General features: G+C 43.0%; 1 protein-coding gene across 2 annotated transcripts in view; it reads left to right on the top strand.

Moving 5' to 3' along the window:
- The window catches only part of Setd3 (SET domain containing 3, actin histidine methyltransferase), a 62,987-nt gene that overhangs the window by 3,820 nt on the left and 35,067 nt on the right, over positions 1–24,100 (top strand). Inside the window, exons 1-6 of one of the 2 annotated variants that reach the window (XM_048362636.1) lie at positions 1,728–1,749; positions 12,129–12,238; positions 14,811–14,903; positions 17,101–17,249; positions 19,310–19,382; positions 20,055–20,311. In XM_048362636.1, coding sequence (XP_048218593.1) covers positions 12,136–12,238; positions 14,811–14,903; positions 17,101–17,249; positions 19,310–19,382; positions 20,055–20,311 — 675 coding nt within the window. In that variant the 5' untranslated portion in view covers positions 1,728–1,749; positions 12,129–12,135. Of the gene's footprint in view, positions 1–1,727; positions 1,750–12,128; positions 12,239–14,810; positions 14,904–17,100; positions 17,250–19,309; positions 19,383–20,054; positions 20,312–24,100 lie in introns of those variants that run through there. The other variant, XM_048362635.1, reaches the window with a different exon arrangement.

Genomic DNA, 24,100 nt, shown 5'->3' with positions numbered 1-24,100 from the left:
TTGCATTTACAGGTGTGCTTTATTTGGCAAAATGGATGTCTGTACATTGGATTTCCTCTTATCCTTTCATTTTTCTTACTCAAAAAATAGAGATATTAATTAGTGAATGAAAGAATGAATGAATTTGGCAGTACTGGGGTTTAAATGTAGGGCCTCCTATTTGCTAGGTAATACCCTTCCATTTGTACCTCATGCGCAGCCCTTTTTGGCTTTTAGTTACTTTTCCTACAGAGGGTTCTCTCATTGTTGCCTGGAGCCAGCTTTGGGCCATGGTCCTCTTTCCTGCGTTTCCTGTGATGGATGCCACCAAGCCTGCCCAATTTGTTAGTGAAGCTAGGGGTTTTTGCTAACTTTCTACCTGGGCTGGTCTCAAATCTAGACCCCTTCCCCCTGCATCCCTCTCAATTTCTGTCTCTTGAGTAGCTGGGATTAGACATAGACCATGGTGCCAGAATTATTTATATTTTTACTGTGTTAATAATTGTGTGAAAAAGGATTAGCAGAACCTATAATGTTAGAAGTCTTGGGTTCTGTGTTAAATTCAACCAGTAACTCGAGCCAGAATTAGCTGTATAAACCCATTTCCATCTGGGAATCTTATTTAAGTTTTAGGAATAGCAGAACATAATACAAAAAGTATAAGCATAGGTTTTGATTGTTTTCAAGTAGAAAAAAATAAAAATTCCAAATGGTGATGTATAAAATTTAAATACCAAAGCTTAGACTTTGAAATTTTCCTTTTTCTCTTTTTCTTTCTTATTTCAAGTACTTTCCCAAAGTAAACTGTCAGTCAAGGTAAGTCCCAACCCTCCTAGATGATAATGAAAGAGGCAAACTCTGAGGTTAACATTTTTTTTTTTTTTTTTTTTTTTTGGCTAGTCCTGGGACCTGGGCTCAGGGCCTGAGCACTGTGCCTGGCTTCTTTTTGCTCAAGGCTAGCACTCTGCCACTTGAGCCACAGCGCCCCTTCTGGCCATTTTCTGTATATGTGGTGCTGGGGAATTGAACCCAGGGCCTCATATATACGAGGCAAGCACTCTTGCCACTAGGCCATATCCCCAGCCCTGAGGTTAACATTTTGAAGGGGATCTGTGTGTGATTGTGGTTCCCAAGCAAAAGGAATTTTACTGTATTTTATAAGCCTTGCCTCAGTGGCAGGGTAGGCAAGAAGAGAGCAGAGGGGCAGAGCAGGGAGGAATGTTCTCACACTCTTTAAGGCCTAAACATCATCTTGAGAAAACAGATAATCTGGTTAGATGACTACAAGCACTCGTTAAAATTTGTAATTGACAAATAAAAGATGTGTACACATAGAGTGCATAAAAACTTTATAGTGTCGGGCACTGGTAACTCATACCTGTAATCCTAGCTACTCTGGAGGCTGAGGTCTGAGGATTGTGGTTCAAAGCCAGCCCAGGCAGAAAAGTCCCTTTGAGACTCTTATTTCCAATTAACCACTCAAAAACCAGAATTGGTTCTGTGGCTCAAATAGTAGAGCTCTAGCATTGAGCATAGAGCTCAGGGACAATGCCCAGGCTCTGAGTTTAAGCCTCACAACTGACCAAAAAAAAAAAAAAAGAGAAAAAACTTTGAATCTCAGAAAGTAGGTATGGGTCTTCAATATCACTAGTTTGTATACAGTAAGGAGTAAGAGGTTTCATTATGACATATCTATATATAATTGTATTTTTTTAATCATATTTGTTCTCAGTGTTATTCTTTTCCTGTCCCAGATTCAGCCTGGATAAGGTGAGCAAAACAGGTTATATTTTATCATGTGGCCTTTGAAAGATCGAAGGGAGAAAACCTATACATGTCTGTGTTTTACCATTAAAAGATTTGTTGTTGTTGTTTAGTTGTGGGGCTTAAACTTAAGAGTCTGGATGCTGTCCCTGAGCTCTTTTGCTCAAGTCTAGGGTTCTATCACTTTGAGATGCAGCACCACTTCTGGTTTTCTGGTTGCTAATTGGAGATAAGAGTCTTTACAGACTTTCCTGCCTGAGCTGGCTTGGAACCATGATTCTCAGATCTCAGCCTTCTGAGTAGTTGGGATTAGAGGCATGAGCCACTAATGCCCAGTGAAAATACTGTTTTGAACATCAGAAATAGTGAACTCTTGGTGCCTTCATAAATGTGGTTGGTATTGAGCTGAGCCCTGAATGGACTATTGAGAACTAGTAAAATTTGTCATTGAGGTATACTCAGGAGGCTCTGCCACCAACTGAACTGACCACTTTTGTGTGGATTACCTCTTCTAAGCATCAGCTTTCTCATGCGCAGAGAGAGCATAATAATAACTATTGCATAAAATGCTCACCTACGTTTCTGATGCATACGTGTGCTCAGCCAGTCCTGTTAAGATGAGGACCATCATGTTAGCAAACGACCATAATTCATTGCAGGAATGAGATACAGTTTTAGCAGCCAGAACATGATCCTGAAATAAATGACATGGCAATATTAGTAGTTGCATTACCTTTAAAGATTCAGTTGTTGAATACAGCATATCTGTCTTGCTAAAGATCAATTTATATAATGAATGCCTTTAGGTGATAATTCCTCTTTTTATTTCAGATTAGATTCTCAAAAACTTTGCATGGAATAAGTGAGTGAATTCCCATGGCTTGTAGAAAAGTTCAAGCAATCTGGGCCTCTGTGGCTCACACCTGTAGTCTGATCTACTCTGGAGTCTGAGATCTGAGGATTGTGGTTCCAAGCCAGCCCAGGCAGGAAAGTCTGAGACTTTTATCTCCAGTTAACTACCAAAAAAAAAAAAAAAAAAAGCCAGAAGTGGAGCTGTGGGTCAAGTGGTAGAGCACTAGCCTTGATCACCAAAGCTTAGGGACAGCGACCATGCCATGAGTTCAGGACTCGTGCATGAGTGTGCATGCACACGCAGACACAGACACAGAGCTCTAGCAATCTGAGAATATTATAAAGCAGGAGTCCCACTGGACCTTGCCTCACTAAGCCTATCTGTAGGGGTTTATTGACTTTAAGAACTGGATTGAAATGTAGCATATCTAAGTAGTTTTGTTCCCTTTTGAGAAGAATGTCATGAGGGGCTAACCTCAAGCTTCACTTTACCTGATGTTCAACTCTTGAGTAGCTGGGATAAAAGTTAGGCACCACCAGGCTTGGTTGGCTTCTTTTTTTTTTTGGCCAGTCCTAGGCCGTGAACTCAGGGCCTGAGCACCATCCCTGGCTTCTTTTTGCTCAAGGCTAGCACTCTGTCACTTGAGCCACAGCGCCACTTCTGGCCATTTTCTGTATATGTGGTGCTGAGGAATCGAACCCAGGGCCTCATGTATACGAGGCAAGCACTCTTGCCACTAGGCCATATTCCCAGCCCCTTGGTTGGCTTCTTGATCCTTTTGAGGATGGCACCTTCTTGATTTGGGAGTGAGATGACGGGTACTAATTTAACTGCTTACACTTGTGTAAGTTACTAAGCCATGATGAGTTTGTGCCCAGCTCTCGGGCAAAGCTGAATTGTGGTTCACATGGCCTGTGTGAAGCCAGGACCGTGCATGCTTCCTCGGTGCCTACACTGTCCAAATTAACCACTTTCAGTTTCAAGCCAGCATCCTGCATTTTGTATATTTAATTCTGAATGTTATAAGGATCCTGATGGCTCACAGAAATTTTTAGTGAGATGGGGAGAAGTATGTTTCCATTCTTTCTGCACAAAGATTGAGCAGGCTTGCGCCTCCCTTCAAGTGTGTTTACAGTTGGGAGCCTGAGGTAGGGGAAGCACATTTCCTTTTGCAGTCAGTCCAGCAGTAAAGTTTGGTTCAGTGCAAGCCACATTGAAATACAGATGCCGTGCCTGAGCTAGGGTTTCCTGGGCAAACTGCCAAATTAGTACAATGAAAAATGTTATCTCTAGTTGGATTTAGTCCGAAGAAGCATTTTCAGGAAGAACTCAAGCATAATACAAATTCATATCCTTTCCATCTAGAAGTATGCAGCTGAATTCCATCACCTGTTCAGTAGGTGTAAACTGCACTGTGTAAAAATGAGCTAGTAGCTAGTTCCTCTACCATATAACTACCCCTTCAGTAGTAGGGCTTTCCACAGTACAGCTACTTGGAAAAGAACCATTTCTTGGTCAAAAGTAGTTGCTGATGACAGGCTTATACCAGTCAGCAATGTAACAACAATATGCCATTTGTCTTTGTCTTCTTTTTTTTTTTTTTTAAAGCTTTTCTATGAGGTGGAGATGTTGATGGAGTGGTAAGTAGCCTATTTATTGTGTCTGAAAGGGCTAGAACTGTCAGGATCCTGGAGCTTTTTATGACATGGAAATGGTGATGCATTGGAGCAATATGAAGTTCTTTGCTACTTTCCTTCTGTAGTTATTTTTCTTTAGAACAAATGGTTCTATCACTAATTATCCACTTGCCTTTCAGTCCTGTATGCCTTTTTTTTTCATGTTTTCCTTTGTACTTTAAAAATATTAACCTCTGAGGTTGGAGGTGTGGTTTAATTGGTAGTGTTAGCCATTGAGTGAAAGCATCAAGTACTGAGTTTGAGTCCAGGTCTGTAGCCTAAAAAAAAAAAAAATAATAATAATAATTCTACTTCTCAAAGGCAATCCATTGAGTATTTGTGAATTATACCTGGTTTCAATTGAAAGTATCTTTGACCTGGTCTAGTGCCTTTTGGCTAACAATTTTAGCAATGAGACAAAAGACATATAATTTAGTGTGTGTTTACATGAATATTTGGAATAATAACTGATAATAAATACTTGGTCTTTGTAAGAACTGATGACTGTCCAGTATAGTCATACTGATACCTATTTCATTGTTTTATTTGTTGAAATTTAGAATCTAGCAAGTAATTTAGTGGAAATCACAATGAAAATAACGAATCGTGAAGAGTGTATTTTTGAATCATAAGCAGAACTGGTAGGTAATCATTTCAAATCCATGTTTGGTGAAAAATGGCAAAGGGAAATTGAATTCAGGAAGCCACTCATAGTGGATACTAATAGCTTCTCAAACTGTGCCTCAAAATTTAGTCATCCTTGTGAAACTCTTAGTTTGTTTCTCAGCTTCTGTGTTTAGTTACCTAGGTATTTTAGGGACTGTCTATGATGCCTTTGTTCTGGGTGTGAGTCTTGGTGTCCCAGACTTCTCTCTCCACAGGCCTGGCCTTTTCTAATTCTGTTGTCTTCTTTGGCTAGCAGTATCCAGGCAGTAGGCACTGGAGAGCTTGCTTTTGTGTTTCTTAGTGTTATTATAACCACTATTACCATTGATAAAGCAGGTGAGGTTTAATCTCAGGGTCTTTTGCTTGCTAGGCAGTTGCTCTACCACTTGAGCCAAGCCTCAGTTGTGGAGAGCTTGTTTTAGAGCTCTTGTTGGGAGAGCTATATTTGGCGTCCCAACTATATGCTAGAATGGATCCAGGATTTCAAGTTTGAGATGGTGGGTTTGTTGCTTTGCAGATCTGGTTTCTTGGCAAAATCGGAGCCATCTCTAAGCCTGGTGACAACTGGAGTCATCCCCACTAGCCACATGGGCTGCAGTGGGCACACTGGGAGGGAGACGTGGCAAATGCTTAGGATCCTGGTCACAGTGCCCAGAGAAGTTCTAGCTGTGCTAGAACTAGCTCTTCCTTTCCAATTCAAAGCAGAGTAATAGGCTTCTGCTGTGCTGCTTTCAAACAAGCCAAAAATACCTAAACATTTTGAGTGTTTTGAAAAACTCTGAAAAGTTTAATTTCTTTAAAATATTTACTATCTCAAGGCCTTTCCATCTATAACCTGTGGGTTTCTTGATGAAAAACACTTGTGTTCTTATATAGGCTTAACCCTGACTTTGTTTCTTTATATACCTCTAGATGGCCATTGTCTGTCTGTATAAATTTATATTTTTACCACTAAGAGTTGTTCTGTTTCTTTCTCTTTTTTTTTGCCAGTGCTGGGGCTTGAACTCCGGGCCTGAGCACTGTCTCTGGCTTCTTTTTGCTCAAGGCTAGCACTCTGCCACTTGAGCCACAGCGCCACTTCTGGCCATTTTCTATATATGTGGTGCTGAGGAATCAAACCCAGGGCTTCATGTATACGAGGCGAGCACTTGCCACTAGGCCATTCCCAGCCCTGTTCTATTTCTTTAATAAGTTAAATATTTAGGCAAGGCTTTATTTTGACTAGTTGTTATAGTTTGGATATGAACTCTTCACCCAAGAGGTCCCCTCCCCTGTTGAAGGCTTGGTTTCCAGCTGGTGGCACTATTGGAGTTGATTGGATCATGAGGGTGCTGAGGTCATTAATGGATTAATCCATTGATGAGCTCATAGCTGAAGGGTATATCTTGTCCCTATACTCTTTTCCACCATCTCTTCCTCTTTCCTAGCTGTCATGAGGCGAGCAGTTCTCCTCCTGCCTTGATGTTCAGCCTCTTCTCAAGCCCACAGCAATGGGTCAGCTGAACACTTGACAACCTCTGAAGTCCTGAGCCCCCATCCCCCAGATCTTAAAAAAGGTTTATTTTTTTGCTGGTCTTGAGGTTTGCACTCAGGGCCTGGATGCTGTCTCTGAGCCTCTTTGTGCTCAAGGCTAGCAAGTGCTGTGTATCACTTGAGCCACAGTACCACTTCAGGCCTTTTCTGAATAGTTTATTGGAGATGAGAGTGTCATGGATTTCCCTGCCCAGGCCGGCTTCGAACTATGATCCTCAGATCCCAGCCTCTTGAGTAGCTAGGATTCTAGGCATGAGCCAAGTTGTTTTTCTCAGGTATTTTGTCACAGAGCTGGAAAGCTGTCTAACACTACTATTCTAACCACTGGTGAGGAGACGTGTCAAAATTAGTAACACTAATATATTCAAACATGATCTACAAAGATTTCTTCATTTTTCTTTTCTTTGTGGTGCTGGAGGGCCTTGCACATGCTAAGCAGGTGCTCTACAGCTGAGCTTCATCCCCACCCCTTAAAGATTTCTTCGTTCAACTGATATTTGACCCTTTTACTGTATGTCACCATACTAGACCCCATAGAGAACACAGAAGTGGAAGCTCTGGTTTCTTTCTGCTATGCGACGGAGGAGAAGCTAGGCACATAAATCATTTAGGCTGCAGTGGGCAAGGCCACAGGGCCTGGGGCTGTGCTGTGGAAGTTTGAGGAGAGCAAGGACTGCTACCACCCTCACCAGTGAAGACAAAGTATGTTACAGAGCCAAGCCTGTGGGGCCGGGGATGGCAGGCCCAGGGGCCTGCAAACCAACAGAAAGCGGATGCTTTGTGGGGTGAGAGGTGAAAGCTTCTGCCTTCAGGTGCTTTGAGTTAGAGATGCCCTACAACTACTAGTATTAGTGCCAAACCATATTGAACCCAGAGGCAAATAAACCCTACGAATGCTGACAGCTCTAAGTTCAGAGAAGCATATGCTGGGCTATCAAGCTAGGGCAGAGAAATTCCTGCTCTCCAGAGACTAAGTTCCTAAAGTAAGCATAAAGCCTGGGCCATGTGCCTCTGGTTGCTCAGATTCAGTTTGAGGGGAGCAGAGACTCCTGGGAGCCTCTGAGGCTGAAGAGCCCTGGAAACCAGTCTGGGTAGAACATTCTAAGAGACAGCCCAGCCCAGGATCCTGTGCCCTAGGGAGAGGCATACACCTGCTTCCTGGATTAAGAGGAAGATTCCTGTCTAAAGTAGGGCTAGCCACTTTCTTTGCTTTAGAGTCTAGAACAGTTTAGCTTTCCAAAAGACCTAAGCTCCAGAGAAGCCAAGCTTCAGCATCCGTTAACGACCTTGAATTTGACCTTTTCTCAGTGACTTTCATTGGAGCTTAGAATTTGAAGGGAGAGCTTAGAATTTGCCCTAAGGCCACTGGGAACATTTTGGAAAGACCTCAGAGTCTGGAGATTTGCCAGGTATACACAAGGGGTGGCTGTATTCCAGGACAGATAGAATAAAACTGGGCAAGTAAAAGGGGGTGAGTCACTTCACCCAGCCAAAACTGAGCTGGAGAAGTTGAGCAAAAGAAGCCCACATAGTATATCATTCCAGTTTTGTGTGTTCAAGAAAGGTAAACTGAATAGTAGTAATAAAAGTCAAAATGAGGATTGCTTTTGGGAGATGGGAATGGCCCGAGAAGGGCTTGAGGGAGGGCTGTCGTGCACTGAGTGTCCTTGTTATCTTACTGGGGTGGTGGTAGTATAGGAGGTATATGAGTGAGCCCATGAAGCTGTACACTATGCTGTTGTAACGTATACTTTAGTTTTCAGTAGGGCAAGCTGTGGACAGTGTGTTGGAGGAGGAGATTGGAGGTTGGAAGTGAATAGAGACTGAAAGAGCTGAAGAGGAGGGTCTTAGCAGGGAGTGGTTGAGGGACTATAAGTCCCTGGGACTTTTTTTTTTTTTTTTTTTTTTTTTGGCCAATCCTGGGGCTTGGATTCAGGGCCTGAGCACTGTCCCTGGCTTCTTTTTGCTCAAGGCTAGCACTCTGCCACCTGAGCCATAGCGCCACTTCTGGCCATTTTCTGTATATGTGGTGCTGGGAAATCGAACCCAGCGCCTCATGTATGGGAGGCAAGCACTCTTGCCACTAGGCCATATCCCCAGCCCAGTCCCTGGGACTTTTGAAGATGCCCTTCTAGCACATCTCCTCCTCCAGGGGCTAATTTACTGATGTGTTTTGAAGTTTTACTTTTGTTGTGTTTTTATACCTATTACTATTTTTATAGTCTGGCAGTTTTCTGACTAAAAAATCCTTGAGAACAATTTGAGTTCTAAGTACTTGACTGCAGGAAAATTACTACCAAAGAACTCTATTACACTTTCAAACTATTGTGATAATATATTTAATTATCTCTTGCCTGAAGCAGGAATTTGACATTTTCTGTGTGTTCCACGGGAATAGAAGCTAGGGTAGAAGCTCCAGGAATACAGGTAGGGCTTTTTGTTTTTGTGTTCCTTATTCTTGTTAAGAAAGTACTTTTCCTCTGCGCTCCAGCTTAGCCTATGGATATGAATTTTGATCTGATCTGGAAAATGTCCAGGTGTTTTTCCTTGGGTACTTAGGGTCACATCCATGCAGTACTGTATGCTGAGGTCTGGGCTAGCTCTCAAGAACTCTCGTCTGGAGGTGACTGCCATGTGACTCAGTCTGTTAGTGAAATGGGGTCTATCAGTAATGGAAAGCTGTTCAAGGAACTGTAGGGGAGCTCGGTGGATTGTGACTGGAAACACAACCTAGGATAGAAGTTGTAGAAAAATACAGAGTATGTAAACTTGTGACCAGACTGCTGTAGGTGAGGTGTAGGATGAGGAAGTAAAGGAACAGGTAGAGGGAAGCTGCTGTACCGGCATTGGGAGATGCTGCAAGATCGAGTGGCAACCTGAGGGTAGGTTTAAGCATTGGGGAGGGGTAGGCAGTGTGACGCAAAAGACACTGGTGTCGGGGCCTAAGTAAGAACATGAATTCAGGAGCTGGTTGGAGATAGTCCAGTGTGTGCCAAGTGGCCACAGGTTGAGATTTGGTAGGGTGTGCCGTGTCCATCTGGAAGACCTCTCAGCCCTCTCAATCCTTGAAATAGAAATACTATGTTCTTCCTGTCTGCAAACAGAGGCAGTGTGGACATGGTGTTGAGGTCAGGTTCTAGCTCTGCTGCTTACTTGATGCACGGCCTTGGATGGAGAAAGGCTGTAACCTTCCCGAGATGACATCTAAAATATAACAGTATTGATGCTCAGTGTCTGTGAAGATCACTCGATCACTGTCATGGCTGCTTTAAGGAGCTAAGAAGCCTTTGGACCAACTGAGGAGTGACTGGGGAGGAGAGGGGCGATAGAGAGACCCAGTGAGCCCTGTTTTGTAGCCACTGGCAAATATCACGCTGCCTGGTGTGAAGCAAGAGCAGCATGCTTATAGGCTCTTTCTGTTAGAAGGGGGAGGGTCCTGGTGCTCCTCAGCTGAACTCTTGAATCATTTGGAGGCTCATAGGAAGGGTGTCTTAAAGTAGGGCTGAAGCAAGTGGCTAGTTGAGCCATCCCTGACAGCATGCTTCTGCATGTGTTCTGCCAGGCCACTAGATGTGCTGTATTTGGGAGTGTGGTTAAAGTCCTGATTAGCAGACTCCTCTGAGGCTTTAGGTGCTTTCAGGTTGAGTTTGCTGACCCTCCACGGAGATGCCCTTTGAAGCACCTGGAGGGCCTGAAGTCCAGAGGAGGGCCGAGAGGTAGTCAGCCCAGGCTGTGCCTGTGTTTGGGGCTGAGTGAATGACTTCTGGGAGAGGGCTGTTTCCCTTTAAGATAGCCCTGCGGTGCAGGAGCAGGCACTTTGGCTGCTCTTTTTCCTGTCTCCATCACTTACTACGTCAGGCTTTTTGATCACAAAATGACTAGTTCCTTTCAATTCTGTCATTTTACATAGTTTTACTGGTGCCATTTTTATCCCAGGTTGGCTTACATTATGTTTTTTTTTTACACTATTTGTTAGATTTAATACTTCAATATATTATAATCTGAAGTTACGTATAACAACATATACCATAATGTTCATTATTTTTTACATTTACATTACCTATGTAAGAGAAGATAACCATCTTAGCAAAAAATTTCATTTTCTATCATTTTGGGCTGTCCTTTTTGCTTGGACTCAGTAACAGTAAAACCAGTGATCTCCCCAGAGGGAGAACAGGCAGGCTGGACACTTTGTCCTAATACCTTTCTCTTAGTAGTCAACCATCGTCCTTTCTTTCTTTTTTTCTCCTCTTTCATTTATTTTTGGTGTAGATATGGAACCAGTGCTTCATGCATGCTAAGTGTGAGCTATGAGCTGCACCTCACCCAATCTTTTTTTTTTCTTCTTTTTAAACAGATGAACCAAAGCATGCTTTTTGGTTCTTTCTTGAGATGATGGGTAAGTTGCTGTCCAGAGCCTTCATGGAAGACATTGTTGGGGTGGTCTGCTGTTCACTGCTCTACTAGCCCTTGGCTAACTATACTTTCTCCACCTTCCCAGACTGCCTTCCTAATGTGTTTCTTACCAGAGGATGAGATCCAGACTCCTAGACAGTAGTCCAACCCTCTAAGCTGGTGACTCACCTTCTCCCCCAGGTCTCTTCTCTGTACTGTACTTGCCTTGCATCTCATAGTCCTGTCCCCTGGCTCTTATAACTTGAGCGTTAATGTTGTGAAATGTTTCCAGGCGAATGTCAGCTCAGTAGGTCTTTGCCGCTCGTATGTCATTTGCTTGTAAGGTATTTTAGTCATTTCTCATGTGTCCCATGATACAAGATTAATAGCTGGGTGAAGGGTCAGTCTATAAGACCATGTCTAGGGTCTACCATGACTTCCTGTGAAACCCTGGGAAAGGCATTTTGTATTTTTCATGGAACAAAATATGGGGATTTGGATAGCTGTCTGGCTGGGCGCCAGAGGCTCACATGTGTAATCCTAGTTACTCAAGAGGTGGAGGTCTGTGGATCATGGTTCAAAGCCAGCCCAGTCAAGAAAGTCACTGGGACACTCTTATCCCCAATTTACCACCAAAAAAGCTGGAAATGGATCTGTGGCTCAAGTGGTAGAGCACTAGCCTTGAGCAAAAAAGCTTAGGGATAGCACCCAGGCCCTGAGTTCATCATGCCCCAGGACTGGCATACACACAGAAAAATAAAAGCTGTCTGAAGTTTCATTGAGCTCTAAAATTGTCTTCAACATTTCTCCAGAAAGTCTAATCTGTCATTTACAATACTATTATTGCTACTAGGAAATGATTCTTTTAAAGAAAAGTTTCAGAGATATGTGGTGTTTCTGGACCTGTCATATTGTATTCTCTTTGGTGTATACATTATTTCATACAGAATGTCATGGTGGAATTAAGTGTTACTGTATGCTTGATAAAAATCTGTATAATTAAGTTATAGAGTAAAAGTTGATTCTAGTATAGTTTTTATAGGTGAAAAGGAATGAGTATCTCTTCCTGAACTACCTCAGAGGTTATTTTTCCTGTGTGCATGCCTCCAAATACTAATATTACACATTTCTATTTCCGGGAGGAAACTAGGATATTCCATATAAAAGGTAAGATCTTAACATCTCAAGGTGAAGAGGTTGCTATGCCTATTTTTATTAATTTTGTGCTTTGATAATGAACTTTTTCTCTTCTCTCTTTGTAGTCAGAAAATGGGTAAGAAGAGTCGAGTGAAAACTCAGAAATCAGGCACTGGGGCTACAGCCACTGTGTCACCAAAAGAAATCTTGAACCTGACCAGTGAGCTGTTGCAGAGTAAGTGCCCCCCGCCCCCGTCCCTGTCCCTGTCCCCGTCCTCGTCGTGGTAGCAGTGCCTTGTTTCCCCTTGCATGTCCAGTGCTGAGTGCAGGAATGGACATCAGACCAGCTCACGTGTCACTCCGGCTTAGCAGCCACATGACCGGGCATTTGGAGAACTTGCCTAACTTGCGTCCCATCCAGAAGGATGGAGGGACTGGTGTCACATGTAGAACTTCTGTGTTCTAGCCACTGAACTTGGTCCTCTAAGGGTGCCCAGGAGCAGAGAAAAGCTCACTACCTTTTAGCAGCGTAGCATCAAGCAAAGCATAGAGGCTTGGTATTGTTATCAGCAAACACAGATCACTGCCTCCAGGAGTGTGACAGGGACCTCATGAACTTGGGCATGTGAAGACGTATCACAGGCTCTCAGCCCTAGGCAAGCCCAGCGTGCCTCCCAGGGAGCAGCCCTGCCAAAACCAGGTACCTTTATTTTCAGCGATTATATAATGGCATTTCTGGTTTTCACCTGCTGAAGTCTGAGGGTTCATGGTTCAAGGAAATGAAATACCTTAAGTGCTTGTTGTTGCTTTTGTAAGCGAGTATAATTTGATAACTTTTAAATTGTGAATTAAAGTTGGTGTCACAGGTGCCTCAGATTTAACTGTGATCATCACCCCTTATGCTTAGATTATGTGACAGTTAAACCTCAAATAGAAACCTAGCTTTTCCTCCTGACAGAAACAAAGCCCCAGTGAAACCTGAGTTAGGTCCCTCTTTTAAGGGTTCTCAGGCTCCTGCAGGGCTTGGCTATGACCTGTTCTCCCCACTAGCCATAGGCAGCTTTTGGCCAGGCTCCTGTCTCCTTTACCACTGTACCCCAAGACGTCAGTCATTGCTTGGTGAGGAAAGAATGAAGTAAGACTGGTTAACCGAAATAGAAGTCATGTTAATTATTTGCCATATGCATATGTCGTCTTCTCCTTAGTGGGTGGGGGGTAAGGCCCGAGAAATTACTTGATATTGTGATGAGACAGGTACAGGTGCTTCTCATCGCTGCTCTCAGCCATCTGCCTGTATCGATTATGTTGTATGGCCCTCTAGGGATATTACAAATATCTAAATGGCTACTCACTACGTCAGGGTTCCTCACCCCATGAACAAAGCAAGGGCAATGGGCTTAGCCTGGGAAAGGGGGCTCTTTCCTTAAACTGTTTGATTACGAAGGAAATGCTGCTGGAGGACAGGTTGTCAGTGTGGACCCTTCCAACATGGCCAGCTCCAGTTAGGTCAGACCTGACAGTGGAATCTTTTTGAGTAGTGCTTATGCCTTCTCTTTTATAACTCCCCAGAGTAGTAGTGCTTACTAGAATACTGTAAGTATGAAATGTTTGTCAACTGATTGTCCTTATGTTCCACTTAACTGGCCTCCCTAGAGAGGCACTCTTATGGGGCTTAACTAGAAAGGTATGTTGACTTTTGCGAGCATTACTTTTTTTTTTTTTTTTTTTTGGTGCTTGTCCTGGGGCTGAACTTGGTCTAGTTACTGTCCCTAAGCTTTTCCCCCCTTTATTTCCATTTATTTATTTTATACTAAATTCGTTCCGTGCTGTGAGCTTTGTCTCTTCAGTTTCCCCTTTGCAATCTCTTCTGGATTAGGAACAATTTGTGCCTTTTCAGTATGTGGCCAGGGGAACTCCTGTATAGGTTAATCTGACCGTGAGCGCTGTTCAGTGACCAGAGTCTGCATCTACACCCTGCAGTTCAGCATTACTTTCTGCATTCCTAAGCACGAGCAGCATACATTCAGCACTCCTTGTAGGCCACTGACCCTGTGTCCAGCTCCACTTTTGGCCTGGGCACACTTACCAGCTCCACCATTGTAATGCCAGAATGGCACACATTGCTTCTTTGAAGCCCTATCTCTCAGATACTTGGTGGCTTTTCAGATGTGCATACCTTTGGTGCCCTGGGCTGTCTTTCTGGTGTTCTTTAAGTGGACACAGGTTTGAACCTCCTGACTTGGGTGATTTTGTGGGGTTTTCTCCATCAACAGAGTAGCAAACCATTTTCAGGTCACTTAAAGGCACTTACAGCAAGAGCCTCTGATCTTTATTGTCAAGCTCCACTTCCAGCTTTTTGGTTGTTAGTTGGAGATAAGAGGCTCATGGATTTTCCGGCCTGGTCTGGCTTCCATCTGTGGCGCTCAGACCTCAGCCTCCTGAGTACCTAATTTTACAGGATTGAGCACCTGGTGACCGGCTAGCATTACATTCTTTTTACCATTTAGAGAGTTGAGGAGACATACCTCCCCTTTCAACTTTCCTTTTAGAGTTTACCTGTGTACAGAGGTATTCTGAGGAAAGGTCATTAGAACAGCAGGGATACTGCTGGGTGAGTGCGGGGTGTGCACATCGGGGCGCCGGGTCACAGTGTAGTAAGAACACGGTGTGGCGCTCCTAGATCTGCCGGCCTTGTGAGTCCCACATAGGGTCATGGCTGAAGTCGACACAAGCGGACCCTTCCTTGTAAAATTAGCGGCCTGAGTTAGAGGAGATGAATGGTTCATGCCATAGCTCTTTTGTTACAGAATGTAGCAGTCCTGCCCCTGGCCCGGGAAAAGAATGGGAAGAATATGTGCAGATCCGGTCTCTGGTTGAGAAAATACGAAAAAAGCAAAAAGGTAAAATCATGACATGATAAGGATCTTTTAACCGTGTCATGGGCTTGGCGTGGGCCAGAGGGTTTGGGGATGGCCAGAGGGTGGAGGCCTCGGGTCCCCTAGGCCTCAGGAGAGAGGGCCCTGGGGGGACTGTCAGGACTGCCCCTGCTTCCGAGAGCAAAGGGGCAAAATGCTGAGCTTGAGAGGTCAAACAAGACTAAAAATGACATAGTTTTTGAAAAGCTTAGGAATAAAACTTCAGGCATTTTCTTTTGGTATTTTAGGACAGTGTATAGTAATATATGCCAACACAAATAGATGCTGATTGATTAATGTCTTTTTTGAAAGTAATTTTTAATGGTTTTCATTTATTTGATTCATTTTATGCTTATGTGGTACCAAGGAATCAAACCCAGGGCCCCATGCATGCTAGGCAAGCATTCTACCACCAAGCCACACTCCCTGCTCATGATGAATGCCTTATTAGATGTTTATGATGAACTCCAACACATCACACATCTTTCCTGATTTAAGTAATGTGGGTTTTTGGTTTTGTTTGCTGTGTTTTTTTCTCTAGTGCTGGAGATGAAATACAAAGCCTTGCACATACTAGGCAAGCACTTTACCACTGTGTTACTTCCCAGTCCTTAAACTGTGTTTTTATCGGGTGTATTTAGTAGTCCTCTTAAAATCATCAGCCAAGCTGGCAAAGTTTGGGCTAAGTGTTAGTTTGAAAAAGCTTTTTCAATATACCTATTGTTTTTGTTCTTTAAAGCATAAAAAGTAATGATTGGTATGCAGAGCTGCATGGAAGATAGGAGCATGTATTGGAAGGCATGAGAAAAAGAAAACGTTTAGACTTTCTTGTCATTGTGAAAAGGAGGGTTGTTTTCTTTCTGCTTTAAGTAATAGTCCTAGTGCCCTACTGTATACACCTGTAAACATGTAGTCTTTACCTTTGGATGGTCTCAGACTCCAGGTAGTGAACAGGTTCCTTTCTAATGTGTTGACTTCCACCAAGTAGGTAGGCAAAAAATCTTAGTATACACAGCTTCTTTGCTGAGTAGATACTGTTCACTGCAGCTAATACTGAAGTTAGCACATTCACCAGTCTCATCGAGAGAAGAATAAATTCTGGTGTGGACTAGCAAGTCCTCTGACTTCCTCAGCGGTGAGAACCTGCGTGGGTCTGACACGGCACAGCAGTGTTGAACAAGTCTACAGGCACCGGGGCTAAGTTCCATGCCTGGCTCCTCAGATGTGTCCAGGGCTGCGCCTTCCTCTTTTTTATTCACTCAAAACATGATGGTTCTTCCAATGCATGCCTCCTCATCTTTTTGTGCTACTCAAACATGCCGGCAAGTCCAGAAAAATAAGTCAGCAGATGCCTGGGAATCTACTACCTAGATAGAGAGCACATGTAAAAATTGTGTTGGTTCAGTTTCTTTTTTCTTTCCTACCTGTTCATCTGCTTCCCTTTCAGCCTTTTACCCTTTGTTCTATTTTTGTATTTGTTTTTAAGAAATAAAACATTTCAGATATAGCTGTAGTTTTACACTGTGCTCCCATTCCATCTTAGCCCTCTTGAAATACATTTGTCTCCCATGAATGCTCCATATATAACGACTACAAATACAGTTGTAATTGTTTTTTTTTTTTTACGAAATTAAGTGGTATGCTTCTTAAACTATTTTTAAAAAGTATCTTTAAAACATTTTTAAAATTAGATTGCATTTCCCCCCTCAGTATTTTATGTGTATTGCCATCTCTAAGACTTACTCACTTAAGTTATTGTGCAGTGGTCTGTGTGGAAGCTCTGAAGTGTGCTGCTGCTAGGTCAGGCTGCAGAGCTTTCTCATCTCTCCAGGTCTGACTTGTCAAGCCCGGTGTGACTTTGAGGGATGGCATGTTACATGTTTGAGGGGCAAGCTGCACAGTGGTAAGCGACTTGCAATCAGGGCAACCAAGGCTCTTCTCCAGCTTTGCTGTCCCATCACCGTTCAGTATTCCAGTTGCCTTGCACTAGGATGTATTTCTCTGTAACGGACAGAGGGGGTACAATATTTTTTTTTGAGGTGTGTATCATGAGTATCTGATGATTAGTTTTTATTGTTTCAAGATAGGAGTGTGAATTGCACTCTGCCTTTATTTTCTGAGAGCCCTGTGAATGATATGTATCCTAAAAGTAGCTCTTATTTTCTGAACATGGATAATATAGGTCTGTCTGTTACTTTTGATGGAAAAAGAGAAGATTACTTTCCTGATCTAATGAAATGGGCCTCTGAAAATGGGGCTTCTGTCGAAGGTTTTGAAATGGTTAACTTCGAAGAAGAGGGCTTTGGTTTGAAAGCAACAAGAGACATCAAGGTGAGTTTAAAAACTATTGATCTGAGGTGGTCTTAAGAGTGTGTGAAGCCTGGTGCTGGTGGCTCACGCCTGTCATCCTAGCTGATCAGGAGGCTGAGGTCTGAGGATCACAGTTCAAAACCAGCCTTGGCAAGAAAGCTCTTGAAACTCTTGCCACCAACTAACTACAAAACAACAACAAGAACAAAAGGCTGGAAGTGGAGCTGTGGCTCAGGTGGGTACAGTGCTAGCCTTGAGCAAAGAACCTCAGGGTCAGCACCCAGGCCCAGAGTTCAAGCCCCAGGACCGGCACAAAAAAATAAAAATAGAGTATGTGAACTGTGGTGTGATGTTGAGGCACAGGACAGGGATAGATGATTTGGGCTGCATCCCCCTCTTGGTAGGAAGTGTTCCCTTTGCCTGAGCGGGCCTGGAAGAGCTGGCCCTGGTTTCTGTGTAGCCCGCTTCCCGCTTGCCCCTCTGGTGAGCTATGCTGTTTGCCCTGCCTTGGGGCAGTCAGTTCCCATTTCCACACCTCTGTAGACCATGCCTCATAGGATTTTTTAAGATTTACCTAGGTGGTAGGCTCTTGTGATAGTTGGAGGTGGGGTTGGGGGTGGAGGATGGGTCATGTTGAGAGTGCTAAACCCTTGTTCCCCGAATAACTAAAAGTGCCACTCACATAATGGCAGCACCAGGGGTAATAGGCAGAGGAGAGGGTGGGATTGCTTAGGGAAAGATGCTTTTCTCCATGCTCAGCCTTTCCTTCCAGAATGAAGGAAGTAGCAGTAACTCAACATTCCTAGCCTCCCCCGACCCCCTAACTCCTACCCTTCCTAAGAAGAGGCTAATTTAGGCTGTTTGCAAGTTTTGGAAGAAGGCACTGGGCGTGGTTGCCCTGGACATTCATTCTGTTCTGTGCTGTCTATACTGAAGCTTTGCAGGACAGGCCCACACAAGGAGGCTGGTAGGGAGTCAAGGCCGCCTGTAACTAGGTGGGGGAGTCTGTCTACTTCTGGAACTTGACTGATGGTATTTTAGGTGACCATCTGTTGTATTCTTCTGTCACTCAGTCAGCTCAGAACTTGGTAGTGGAAATGGGTGTTATGGTTTCAGCACACTCAAACCTCTAGTAACATTTCTGGTAAAACTATGATTAACCTTTTATTGATACACTGACAGAAACCATACACTGGAATATTAGATACCTATTAAATATCTGCTGTGTGAGTGATACTTTATTATATCAGATTGAAAAAAAAAATAACCCAGGCCCTGAAATGCATGTTTCTTCCTTCATGCTGCTTATAGTCTGTAGCAAGAATCGAGAGATAGAAAATAATTAATGTAGTAGACATTGGCAAGGACAAAAGTGAGAAGCTTCATTAGTATAGGAGCAGCTTGGACTATTTTAGCTACCTGTATGCTTTTTAGGGGACACTTCTTCCCCATTGTCTGGAACACTGGAAAGTACAAGTTTAATGTGCAGTGGTACCCGGTGAAGCTTCTTCCTAATTTGCCAACAGCCCTCTTCTTGCAGTATTCCTATGTGGTAGAAAGCTGTGTTTACCTATTGAGCAGTATAGATAAACACACAGAACACATCAGATTATTACCTCATTATGTTTCTCATACTACCCCCAAATTGGTGAGCCAGTATGCCTTGCAGGCTTGCACTTTTACTGGTAACTGTTGTGCTCTGAAGACGTGTGGAAGAAGCAACGCTGTCCTGGCAGCCCCTCACTCAGCAGGAGGAAACGTAGGATAGCAAAGAGTAAACACCCTTCGCACTCTACTCCAGGTGTCCTATTTGCTGCAAGTTAAAGTTGAAAGTCCCTATTTTGATTACTTGCATTCTCAGTATAGTTATTTATATAGCATACATTTCTGATTCTTCTAGGAAATAGGATGTAAACTATGCTTCTGCACTGTAAAAGACATCCCATACTTAGGGAAGAAGTGCTGCTATGTAAACTTCAGTTGTATCGCACCCCTATCACTGCATTGCTAACCATAGACACAGTTGGACTGAAAACTGACATGTTCTGATGACCTGCTGCTTTCCTACTTTCTTTCCCTAGGCAGAAGAATTATTTTTATGGGTTCCACGAAAATTACTAATGACGGTTGAATCTGCTAAAAATTCAGTATTGGGTGAGAATACTTACTATTGGCTGTTGACGGAAATGTGCAAATGATAAAAGTATAAAAAAGCATTTGTTTTGTTTTGTTTGTTGTTTTGGTTCTAGTACCAGGGCTAAAAACTCAGGGACTTGAGCTTTCTTTCATGTGACTCTAGCTCATGGCTAATACTCTACTACTTGAGTCACACTTCCAGACCAGCATTTTGCTGGTTAGTTGGAGATAATGGTCTTGTGGACTTTTCTGCCCAGGCTGGCTTAGAACAACAATCCTCAGGCTCAGCCTCCTGAGTAGCCAGGATTACAAGCATGAACCACTGGTGCCCAGCTAAAATTCCATATCTGGTAATATTGGGCTCCTCAAATCCTCATTAAAGGTTTTACAATGTCCAGAGAAAGTTGTACATACATATACTTGCCAGTCGTGAGGCTTGAGCTGGGCCTGGGCACTCTCCCTGAGCTTCTTTTGCTCAAGGCTAGCACTCTATCCCTTGAGCCACAGCACCACTTCTGGCTTTTTCTGTTCATGTGGTACTGAGGAATCAAATCCAGGGCTTCATGCATGCTAGACAAGCACTTTACCACTAAGCCATATTCCCAGCCTCTATATTTTTTATACATACTTTGAATGCTGTTTTTTTAAATAAGCGTGGAACTTACACTGCTAATTTCTGGCTTAATTCAGGGCCCCTGTATTCTCAAGACCGAATTCTTCAAGCCATGGGAAATATCACACTGGCCTTTCATCTGCTATGTGAGCGAGCCAACCCCAACTCTTTCTGGCAGCCCTACATTCAGACTCTCCCCAGCGAGTATGACACCCCTCTTTACTTTGAAGAAGAGGAAGTTCGATGTCTTCAGTCCACACAAGCTATACATGATGTCTTCAGCCAATACAAAAACACCGCTCGGCAGTACGCCTATTTCTATAAAGTTATCCAGGTGAGCAGGGTGAGCAGGAAAGGGGACCACTGCGTGTGTGTTCCTTTTGCGTTCTGTGAAAGATGCTTGAACACTTAAAGATATTTAAGGACCTTTTATAGAACTATCTCTGTAGTAGCCTTTGGAATGTACCTGACTTTTTCAGTATCCAGTGTTTATACAAGCAGCAGTTGTTCCCGAGCCACAAAAGTCACTCATCTTCTTGAAAATGAAGAGCTAGAATGTGATTTTTAAAGGCTCTGAATTGTTTTTAATACACAAAGGTGCTCTGTGTATGAAGTTTCCCCAAAAATGAAAGTCCGTTTCTGAACTTCTCCTAAATATGGTAGCAGTAATGACATGTAGCAAATTGCAATACAATTTGCTTATGTTTTTCATGGTGTACTGTGCATTATTCTATTTTAATTAGCTCTGAGTCAAAGTGTCAAGTAAGAATTCTTGAATTATACCAGACTCCACTTCTCTGTGCTTTGGGGGCTTGGCTTGGTTGTCATGGCATTCCAGTTGCACAGCAGTTGGAAGATTGAGAGTCCATCTGCAGTCCCCCACCAAGCTGATTGAGCACGCCTTCCTCTTTCTAGTGCTCAGGGATTGCCTCCTGGGCCACTTTCTGCACCTGTTCTGTGGTAAGAGAGTGGGAACTGCTTGTCCCCTCTCCCTTTCCTTGCTCTCTCTCTCTCCCTCTCTGCCTCCCCCCCTCCTTGTATTACAGTTTGAGTTTAGGACCTTGCACTTGTTAGTCAGGGGGCTGTCTATCGATCGCTGAGTCATTCTTCCATACATCTTTTGAGATAGCTTCTTGCCTTTCCCAGACCCAGGCCTGGACTTCTGTCTTTCTATTTTAGGCTTCCTATCATACCTGGAATGCCAGGCTATACCACTATGCCCAGCTTCTTCTCTTTCGATAAGTCTTGCTAACTTTTTTTGCTGAGGCTGGTCTGGAACCACAATCCTCCCCGTCTCAGCCTCCCATGTAAACTGGAGTGGTAGGCGTGAGCAACCGCACCTGGCTTTGATTTTGTTGTTTCTTGAATGTCTTGTCTTTGCTGTGTTTTACTGTAAGAAGTGCTAATCCCATGTCAGTGGTCCAGATAATGTTGCTTTCCACTCATTATTTTAACTTTACAGCATGTTTACTGCACAAGAACATGCAAAATTGTCCCTTCTTCCTATCAGATAGTCAGCTGTGTCAAGTCATATGACTTGCTGTCTTCAAGTAAAAGTCACAGATTCTAGGAAGTCATTATGAATGACCATGCAATATATATATTTCAAGATTGCTTAATTTAAGGACTGTTGATGGAGTGAATCAGACTTTGCCTCTTCATTTAGTGTGCATCATTGTTAGTTCTCAGTTGTGTGTTTGTAAAGACTAAAAGTAAAGGTGTAAGTAAGTCTTTGTCATTTCCTAGAGTGGGACAGTGACCTGAAATTGGCTCTTCTCACTAATGTGTTTCTCAGATCTAGTCTGTTATTAGGTGGAGAGAAGTCAGTTCATTTGTCAGGCGAATTCTACAATGATGACAAGTCTTCTGACAGCTGGCCTGGCCTTAGTGATCTTTGGATATTTTGTTACACTCGCTGCTTATTCAGTGTTCACTAAGTTGGCACAGCTTTGCTTTAAAAGTTGATCGAATTTTGCATAACTCTGAGTCATTAGCATAGTATTTACCTATTTATCCATATAGATTAAACCATTTGATGTCACTTTAGGAGTCAGCTATCATGATTCCCTGAAACAAGTTTTGGATGATGCTCAAGTGATCACATTATGAGACTTTCTATCTAGTAGTAAGTAGTATTCTTAGCCTGTCAGCAATTAGAGAACATTCAAAAAGTAAGCTTTTTAAGTCAGAAGTTTTCTAAAAGTAATAACAGTTTCATGTGACTTATCAAAACAATTTATGTAACTTATAAAAAATACAATTTATTTTGAGATGGATGTTGGCTGGGTTCTTTTCCTGAACTGTGAGATGAAAATATTAAGATCTGCTTTTTACTGTGACTGAAAAAATGTGGGCCCAAGATGGATTGCTTGTTCAACCACCTAGCACAGTCCCGGGCCCCAGTGCCTGGCTGGCAGGAAGTGCCCCTGGGGGCAGCACTACTTCACTGGGTGCTACCTTGGGTAAGCCTCAGTGCTTCCCTTCTCCATAAAGTAGGCTCTTCCAGCCTTGACTGTCCCACATTGCCGCAGCGACTGGATGGTGGTCGCTGCAAAGCCCTTGGTGCCGTGTCTGCAGAAATGGCCCACTTACGTCGTTTTCAGTTTATATTTGGATTCCTAAGGCCATGTTGTTTGGCTGTTTTGGTTTTACTGTGGAAAGTTTTTTTCTCCCTGTCTCTGCAGTACCTTATGTCGGTATTTCTTAACCTTTTCTTCTGAAAACCTTCTAGTGGCCAAGGATAATGAGCCTTTCTGAAAGACTAGGGAGTAAGTCCATAGTGACTCATCACAAGCTCAGAATTACTTCCAAGTGTCGTTCTGTTGTTGGTTTTTAGACTCGTGTTTTTAGATCTTAAAAGTTCATACAAATGTTAATGTTTTCTGTAATTTAAAAATTGTGCTAAGTGACTTGCGTCAAGTCAGATTGGCACTGTGGGAAAACAACCCTCCATCTTTCTGGAACTCCGAGGGTCTCATGCCGAGGGTCTCCTGCCGTCCTGTGCAGTGCACAGCATCAACCTGTCAGTGCACTCAGCGGGAGTTCTTTGTCAAAAGAGAAACGTGATTGTTATTTAGCCCCGGCAAAGATAGGCAGCAAAAGGGAGCATTACAGGTTGAAGATGGGTCCTGACGGCTTTGTGTAAGACATTTCTTAGTCTGGGACTCATACTAAGTACCTGTTGGAGCAAGTGTAAGCAGTGTGGGGTATGGTGGACTGCATGAATGAGGTTATTAGCCCAAGAGTTCGGTGGGGGCTGGACAGTGAGGAGGTTTGGCCGTTGCTTTTGTGACATAGATTTACAGAAAGTTGGCTTCTTGAAAGTCATCTTTTGAGTCTCAACTGTTTTTCTAGTTTTAGAATGTTCTTATCACTTCTGAAAGCCTTCAGTGTAAATTGGACTTAAATATAGATGTTAGCATTGTTCTGCTATTATTTTAGTAGTGTGCCAGATTTTTTCACCCCAGTAGCAAACTAAAAATTTTTCACATGCTTTTCCAGGTTCAGATGTTAGATTTCTGCAGGTCACTTTAGCAAGTCTTATCACACAAAGAGATAGATAATATTACTTCATCATATTTACATTCAGATACAATATTTTCATTGAAGTGATCTGCCTTTCTTGTGTGTGTGTGTGTGTGTGCGTTTCATCACAGGTTTTGATCTTTTCTGGGGATGAAGTGCATGTGTCTTCTATATAACATAGAAGGGGGTAGTGTCTAGAGTCAAGAATCCCATTTCCATTTGTTAGTTTAGATTTCCTAGTTAGACTCATTTTCCTGTGGCCCTATGCCAGCCTCTGTTTCTGAACTACTGTTCTCACTAGGTGTCAGTGGTTCATGCCTGTAATCCTTAGCTACTCAGGAGTCAGATCTGAGGATCATGGTTTGAAGCCAGCCTAAGCAGAAAAGTCTGTGAGACTCTTAATTCCAATAAATTACTCAGGAAAAGGCCGAAAGTGAATTCCAGTAAATTACTCAGGAAAAGGCCAAAAGTGACGCTGTGGCTCAAATGGTAATAGTGTTAACCTTGAGTAAAAGAAGGTCAGGGACAGTGCCCAGGCCCTAAGTTCAAGTCCCAGGACTGACAAAAAAAAAAAAATTCCATTCAGCCTAAAGGCTTT

Source organism: Perognathus longimembris, chromosome 14 (genome assembly GCF_023159225.1).
Source record: "Perognathus longimembris pacificus isolate PPM17 chromosome 14, ASM2315922v1, whole genome shotgun sequence".
Lineage (NCBI taxonomy): Eukaryota > Metazoa > Chordata > Mammalia > Rodentia > Heteromyidae > Perognathus > Perognathus longimembris.
The sequence above is the reverse complement of the archived record's forward strand: the minus strand, read 5'-3'. Positions and strand labels throughout refer to the sequence as shown.